General features: G+C 29.2%; 1 protein-coding gene across 1 annotated transcript; it reads right to left on the minus strand.

Annotated features, from left to right (window-relative positions):
• Positions 1-731: 731 nt before the first annotated feature.
• LOC113388314 (adenosine deaminase 2-like) lies at positions 732-4,779 on the minus strand. The gene is made up of 4 exons (XM_026625709.1): positions 3,631-4,779; positions 3,361-3,545; positions 3,090-3,297; positions 732-803 (listed from the first exon to the last, which is right to left on the minus strand). Exons 1-4 carry the CDS (start codon positions 4,777-4,779, stop codon positions 732-734), a joined length of 1,614 nt encoding a protein of 537 aa, XP_026481494.1.
• Positions 4,780-8,675: the final 3,896 nt, after the last annotated feature.

The raw sequence follows: 8,675 nt of genomic DNA on the forward strand, positions 1-8,675 counted from the left end.
ATTTGCTGTGTGATCAGGCGTTTTACACTTAAAATGCTAATTTACTCGTGTGTTATTAAACCATATCTGAATCTACTTATCATAAGACCGTTTTCTTGGCATTTGTGCGTTTTATGGGTTAGGTTTTCTATCTAAAGCGCCTAACTGCACATAGCTTTTGGCAGACTGATTTTGTACGAGAACTGTTTGCAACATAGCCTTGCCATAACATTGGTCTATTTTACAGCAGAATAGGCCCCATAGTTGTTTGAACACAATAATCATCTGTCTCCTTCCTAGGGTGGGTGCATTAAACGTGATGTTTTTAGAGGAAGAGAGGTTTTGACAAAAAAATCACAAAAATTTCTCGTAACTAGAAATACACGTGCTGTTTGGTGGGGACAATTTTGAATTTCACCACGTATCACTAAGGAGGGCGTATAAAATTTTTTTAAAACATTGATCACGTGATTAATGTACGCCCCCTTATGATCTTTAAATGCGTTTTCTCGAAATAGTCCTTTTCGAAACCATATCTACGATTTCTCAACTTTCACTAGACCTATTTAGCCTGTTTTAAACAAAATTTTTTGGCGTGAACTACCCTTATCCTCAAATACCTATTTTTTACTATTTTTTAAAAAAATGAGAATATAAAAAAATTGTACAATTTTTTTTTTGTTTCAGACAGACGCTTTTTTATGAATATACAATTGCGACATTTTTCTGTATTATTAATCTTATTTTTGTTATTAGAAATTGAAAGGGCTAAAATCATAGGCATGATCAGGTGCCAACATTAAGACCGTCACTTCATCACCTTCCTGGAATTAAAACATATATGCAAATGCAAAACAGAAAATTCTATTTAAATAACTTTTTCGATATTTATGAATAGGGAGCAGCCTATAATGTTTGTACTTCTATGTAGGAAAATACTTCTGATTAAAAAGGATGCGAAAATCATAAATGTGATGTCATGATTGTCTTGATAACATTGTAAAATTTTTCGTCATCTCATTAAAAAAGCTTTAATTATTTGATAATATATCGAAAAATTTGGTATGTGACCTAAAAGTTACACAGGCTCATAGAGGGTTAATTTAACATTTTGAAACCGTAACCGTAGATAATATTTCTAGGACCACAGTAATAAAGACGCAATTTTACCAAGATATTAATTAAACTATTTTTTTTTTAAATTAGACTTTAAATAACCCTTCTTTAAAAAAAATCCTAATCAAACTGCATGGAAAAAATATTTTTTTAATTTTTTTCAATCCACGTTGAGTTCTGGGTCACCCTGTATGAATGACTTGTGAAGTACCTATTTTATTATTCCAACTTTTATTTTCAAAAACACGAGTTCAACGAAAGCACTAAGGTCATTCCATTATATGACGTTAGATATTCTCGACCGACCTGAACTAACACCTTGAAGACCGTGATTGAGTTTGAAACGCATCCATCCTGAATGACGAAACCTAACGAACCTGTCAAGACAAATACCCGCCAAGGCAGCTTCGTCCAAAGCAATTATTAGTCAATATATATTGACAATAGGATATTAGACAGTTAAACTATATGACTAGTTTCAATCTATGTACGTAACTAGTGGGGCGCATGGCATCGTGTCTTAAGGCAAATTGCTAGAACTTCCCGTGCCAAACATTTTTTTTTTTAGAAGATTAACATATTTGAAAAAATTTTACTTTGAGAAAATTAGATTTACTTTTTTTAAAATATTCTAGATATTCTGAACTTTTTTTAAAAACTGCTTTAACTGCATAGAGACAAAATATCGAAACATTGATACGGAACCGATAGGAATATAAACAAAATATATACTTATTGTTAAAATGTCTATAAAATATCACACACACATTTTTTCTAAGGCATGCCAAAATGTTCAGAAACCTCTGAAACGCAAAGTTAGTATCTTTCAGTAAAGGAAGTTAATAACCTATTTCCTAAACTATGGACCAAATTTTCCTAATTGTACGTTAAGGGCTCAATTGCTTCCAAATTGATAAAAACCAATTCTTTGAAAGTTTTAGGTCTTAATATTAACTTTAATATAGTCCGCACTTCAACCAAAGTTTCTATAGAAATAACATGGCCAAAATTTCATTTTGTTCATAACTTAACTACAAGTAAACCAAAATTTTGAGAATAACATTGTATTTGTTTATTTTGATTATAAATAAAAAAAATCACAACAAATATTTGATATATTTCATAAAATAAGTATTTACTTAGGAAGAAGAACCAAGAAACTTTGGTTGGAGTGCGGACTATCTTAAAGTTAATATTAATAGCTAAAACCTTCAGAGAATTGTTTTTTATCAATTTGGAAGCAATTGAGCCCCTGGAAGCAAAGAAATTCAGAAACATCCACATTAACTGCCACCCTAATGTACATAGGGATTTTTGTTAAGTTTTTATAAAAAACTTCTAAACGAAATTTTTCCGAATGCTTCAGTGCAATATTTCTAACTATCTTATGATATTAATTGGCATTAAAAGCACAGCTTAACTGACTACCATTATAAACTAGAGTACTACTATCATCCCTAAATTCTGATTTTTACCATTTTTTGTAACTCGAGAGCATCAAAGAAAATGTCAAAGTGTTTCAGACACATACTATTTTGTGATTTTTTTTAATTTGCTCGTAATTCATACAAATGCAACATTTCTCAATGTTAATAATCTTTTCTTCTTTTCTTCTAATCGGATTATTTGTTCCAATTTTTGGAAACGCTCCAATTCAAAATAGATAGAATAATATTGAACAAGGTAAATATTTTCATATGAAGTACATAAAACAAATATTTATTAAATATTGTTGTGTTTAAAATATTTGAATTTAATTTCAAATATTTATTTTTATACATATGTTATATAATTATTATATATATTCATTATTATACATGAATAGTGTACAAATACAGAAAGACCATCCAAATTTTGTAAGTAAAATCAAATGTATTTATTTTATAAGACCCCAGTCGATTAGAATGAAGTACTTAATATTTGTATGGCAAAAAGTAAATCTTCAAAATAAAGTTATGTTTTTATTTGCATTCATTTGAATCACATTATATCACATCTTCAGAAGTTTCAATTGCATTGCTATCTGATCGATAAGTTTTCAATATCAATTCAATATAACTATTCCAACGCTTTTTCCAATCTTCCTTCAATTCTTGTTTTTCATCATCAGTCAAAGATGATTGTTCTATTGAGTTCAATGCTAATTTTCTCAATAAATGTACATCCTGATTGAAAGCTGCTATTCCTATAAATGTTTCATACCTAAAAATATATGACCATTAAATGTAATTATTAACTATAAATATTTTTCTATCAGAATTGTACCAATCGTAAGTGACTCCTTTGGCTCCCCAATATCCAGGATCATCAGAACTTATTACGACAGGATAATTATCCATAAGCAATGAGGATAAAGGATGGTTTCTTAAATCTCCAACTAAACCCAAAACTTGGTTTGAAATTGGACATACTTCTATGCCTATTTTGTACTTTTTCACCATGGTGGCTACCTGTGCAATAAAGGTAATGGAAATATGACTAGAATAAATCAAAGCATGTTTACTTATTAAATATTATTTTGTTATTAAAATTAACCTTAGGGTGTTTTGTGATAGCATATCCATGACCTATTCGTTTTGTTCCAAGAAGTACAGCATCCACCAAGTTTTTGATTGTAGTTGGACCATTCCATTTAGTTTCACCAGCATGAAAGAAGAAGTTAATTTCATTTTTCAATTTAAAAAGGTCATCCAAAAACGTTTCCAATGGTTCACCCATATCCTCTTGGCCCACCAAATCAAATCCAGCAATGACATCAGGAAATGCCTGTTTTAGCTGTCTTGCTGTTTCCATATGCTTCAAAAACTTTTCATTATTAATCAACCTATGACGAGCGTAGATGATTTTAGCTCCGTAAAAAGTTGGATAATCCTTTTTAAAATTATTCAAAACTTCTACAAATTTTCCACAGACTTCTGTTGCATTTAAGGTGGTGCCGTTTAGGTAATAAATTTTGGGAAATGAAGTACGGAACTCGAGATAGCTCACGTTGTCTTCATGAAACTCTTTTAGCATCTGATAGATATGATCTTGCCAGACAGGTGCATAGTGAATCAATGGCTTGATGATTGAAAATAATTTTTGAAATCTTGACCAAATTTCATTTACACCTAATCCTGCATGAGCTTCGTGCAAAGTGAGTTGTTTGATCATCCAATCATCATAGTCATCACCCTTATTTTTTCGTATAGTTTCCACACTGATCCAATCCGTGGTATCAGAACTATTTAAAAATCTTAATTCTACTATATTTTCATTATCATCATCAAATTTTGCATACAAATTTTCTCTGTATGTTAAATTTTTCACCAAATATTCAGAGCTGACCATAGCTGAATTGTGGCCGTGCAAAGCTGCACCTTTGGGAAAAAGTTGAAGTAACTTAAACATTGTACGGTTTTCCATTTCACGACTTATCCGAAGAAAATTTGATGATGGTAAAAACTCGCTTATATTCCTGAAACCTCTTTGAATTTCCTCAGTTTTGTAGTTCATTAAAATATCGTTTACAGCACTTTCGTTAGCATTCAAAAAACTCATAGAGCCTACGGATAACATTGCTTCTTCTCGCAAATATTTTGTTCTTTGATTCAAAAAATCATCCCATGACGTAGAAAACACTAATTTTGCACTTAAAGCACTTAATAATAAAGTTATTGATAGCACAGTGTTATTTAAAAACATTTTGATGCCAATTCAATTACACGGAAAACGAAAATTTTAAACAAGGAGTTGCATGTAGTTCTGTTCTTCAAAAGACTGTATAAAATTAAAAATAAAACTTCAATGTTGTTAATTAGCCATAAAACCGATGCAATATTTTATCACAATACTGTGTTTTTTTACTGCTTATCACAAAATTATGCATTTAATACTTTGCAAAACAGATTAAAAATTATCAATAATATTTGTTATTCATAAACGTTCAGTCTTATAAAACAGGGATGTATTAATAATTAGTTGATACAGTATTTTCAGAATTCTTCAAGGACAATACTGTCTCTTATACAAATTTATTTAAAAGTCCCTTAAGGGAATAATTACTGATGATCCTTATTTTTAAATAAATTAAATTACAACTCAATAATGTTAATTTTGTCAAATATGATATTGGTTAATTTTTTTTAAATGTGTTAGTTTTTTATAAGAAAATTAGTCAGTTTTTAAATAATGAAACTAGTTCTAGAACGATTTAGAACTAAATTGAGAGTAATTATTTATATAATCTTATGAAATGTTTGATGTTTTCAGAAGCGTCTCTTAGAACCGGTAAAATTAAGAAAGTGTGAAACTTGAAAGAAAAAAGTTATTTATAAAAAAATTATTTTATTTTTTTGTGAAATAAAAGCGTACATTTTTTCAAAAATTATATACTTACTTTTTTATTTTTAAATATATTCTTCGTTTAAAAGATATGTAGTGTCCATTTTTTCAGAAATTACTAAAAACAAGCTACAAATCAGCAATATTTTAATTAACATTCATTTGAAAATTGAAAAAAATGTCTGTTCACCATGTAAATTATTTTATTAATTATAAACTCTCTGAAAATCAAACTTACGCTTCTCTAGAATACTTATACAGAGTGTCCCAGAACTCAACGTCATTACAAACAAAAAATTGAGTTTTTGATTTTGTGTAGGTTGAACTGGATGTGAGTGAAATGCTTAGCGTTTCTCATATTATTTTTAGGTTCTTAGTTCTTCACTTTTTTATATAAAATTTTCAAGTATTTTATCCTTGTACATTCTTGATTAAATGCTCCAACTTTTGATGGAGCTTGCAACACATTATAGTGTTATAGTATTATAGCATTTTTTTTAAAAAAAAGAAGAACAATTGCACAATTCTGAAGAGTACAAATTTATAGACTATCAAAAAAATCTTATTTCTTGAAAACTTAAAGTGTTAAAAATATTTTTTGACGGTAGATTCCATGGTCTTATAGATCATACTAAAATATTACGGCTCTAGACAAGTCATTTTTCAAACTTTCGTCAAAGTTTGCAAAAATTAGTATCGTTTTTTTGGCGTTTGTCAAAATTAGACTTTTGATCGACGTTTTCTCAAAAACGCCTCAACCAATTTCAGAAATATAGCTACTTGATGTATCTCAATGAGGACTATCGTTTGTCAGCTTTGCGCGACAATCTGCCAAGCCTTTTCTTTGTAACTTGAAAAAAAGTGTTGAATCTTTCGTCCATATTTAAGCTCATACTTCCGAATCGATTTCAAAAAATCAAAAACAGTTTGGAAGATATTAGTTGAAAATGATACTGATTAGCTTTTTGGTGAAAATCAGCCGAGCCATTTTCTTGTAATTAACTGTTGAAAAAATTTGGAGCAGTTTTTGAAACTTTTTTTGGCGATATGCATCATGGTCTTACAGAACTTACTGAAATATTACGGCCTTCGACTAATAATTTAATTTTAAAAATTTATCAAAGTTTGAGAAAATTAGTAGTTTTTTTGACGTTTGTTAAAAATAAAATCAGATGATTTACTTGGTATAACGATAGAGTACTTGATCTTAATGGATATATTAAACTTTTAAAGTCCTACGGAAACTGGTTCAATTATAAAAATTATTGATTTTTGAAAATTTGCTTTTAGAAAATACTTCGAGTTAACGTGTTCCTTTCAATTGTGTATAATAAATCCACTCGGAATACTTTTAATCATCATTAATTAATTAATTTTTTATTAAGTCGATTATTTACACATATTGCAAAGTTCATGTAACTTGCCTCAAGGCAAAATACCAATACCAACTAGTTCTGATGTTAAATTTACGGTTAACTTAATATTGCAAATTAATTACGTGTTATCATTTCTTTATCACATGGCATTTACTTTTAATAATCTTGGGTTTTAGATTTGCGACAGATTGCATAAAATTATAACCAAACATATCCCAATCTAGAAAAAATATAAACAATAAAAATCAAAATAATAATAGACTTAATTATAAGTAGAACAATAATGTCAATATCATTGAGAACAAAGCAAGGATAGACATTTCTCATGCAATCCATTCAGAATCGGTATCCAAGAATACATCAGACACCACTGGAATACTTTTAAGTGTATTACATGATAATTTATGTGGAGTTGTGGGTATTTTATTTCGGCGATTAGTCAAATGTGTGAGATTCGAGATTCCATAGCACTGGCCTGGGAATAGAACATGGACAAGGTCGCCTCTTATTATCGTTTGTATTGAGTTGCAGGTGAATTTTATTCATTTATATTATACCAATGACTCAAGTGTCGTAATCTTCGACTATTCCAATTTTATGTGCTGAATATTTATTTGTTCATTATTTCAAAAATTATTCTTGGTAATGAAATGGGAACATTTTGAGTCACGCATTACAGAAATTGTAAGATTTGTCATTTTTATGAAGTCAATAATACCAGACCTAAATGGTTAATTGACTATTAATCAAGAGGGCATTCTAGCCTAGAAACATAATTTTTGTGGAATTTTATAAGACGTGAAAAAGTCATACAATAAGTTATATAATAGAAAGTAAGAGAAATCGCAAAAAAACGAAGATATTATTCCTGCATATATTCACATTTTAAAATTAGTTTTGAATATGTTGGCATACCTTACAAATCTTTACATATTTTGTGGTATATCTTTTGTTGGACAAAATTGATATATGTGTGTGTAGTTTGTATGTTCGTATGTATGTGCGGATACAAATTTTTGTCGACGACAATTTTGAGAGCTGAAATCAATCGATTTGAATGATTTCTTTTCCTAAAAGCATTCAGTTCCTATTGATTGGGAAAAATGACGATTTGCTTTAGACAAAGGCAGGAGCACAAAGTGCAGAAAATTGGTCACTTTCTACAAGACCGGTGCATTTTATTAGAATTATTCAAAAAGCATTTTACCTATATTGGTGGTAATATTTCTAAAAAGCAGGGTTTTAAGATTTCGAAAATACGGAAAAAAAGTTTAAAAAAAATGCATTCAGTGGCAAAATCAAAATTGATCATTGGATATATGCAGATCAATTTTTCAGGTGTTTTTTACAATACAATCATGAGTACAAATTTTGTTTTAATTTTTCGGGTTTCGTACCAAGATAATAAATTACTTATAAATTATATAACACTTTCACTTATAATTAAATTAAAACGAATTAAATCTCAAACATCTACTAGCTCTTACCTCAGGCTGCATGGATGTCAGCATTTCTTCGCAAAATTGCACAAAGCCAAGTTCTTCACACACACACTCACACTTTGGTTTACGCGAAATTACGCAAAAATGATTTAATTAGCACTTGTGTTTAATAATTAATTGATTAATTGACGCGAATTTTAAAATTACACTACACTCACTTTTATTTTAAAATTTTTGATTGGCTGAAAAAAAAATTGTTGATTAATAAGGGGCACGGTCACAAATGTTGTCCACACTAAAAAAAATATAAATATTTGACAACTTCCTAACTGTGACCTACTTTACGGTTTAATCTATCTATAGGACAAAATTATAGAATTATACTCGATATTAAGAAAAATTTATGAAAATCGCAAATTAGGTAGAAAATCGATAGGAT

Source organism: Ctenocephalides felis, unplaced genomic scaffold, assembly GCF_003426905.1.
Source record: "Ctenocephalides felis isolate EL2017-DRISC unplaced genomic scaffold, ASM342690v1 CF-g0.4_SCAFFOLD_03572, whole genome shotgun sequence".
NCBI lineage: Eukaryota > Metazoa > Arthropoda > Insecta > Siphonaptera > Pulicidae > Ctenocephalides > Ctenocephalides felis.

Bases quoted from the DNA above. Each gene is read 5' to 3' on its own strand.
- LOC113388314 (XM_026625709.1), bottom strand. From the start codon at position 4,779: ATGTTTTTAAATAACACTGTGCTATCAATAACTTTATTATTAAGTGCT. The intron at 3,298-3,360 runs GTACAATTCTGA...ATATATTTTTAG, and splicing joins AAAGGAGTCACTTACGATTG to GTATGAAACATTTATAGGAA. The intron at 804-3,089 runs GTGATATAATGT...TTTTAATTCCAG, and splicing joins CAATTGAAACTTCTGAAGAT to GAAGGTGATGAAGTGACGGT.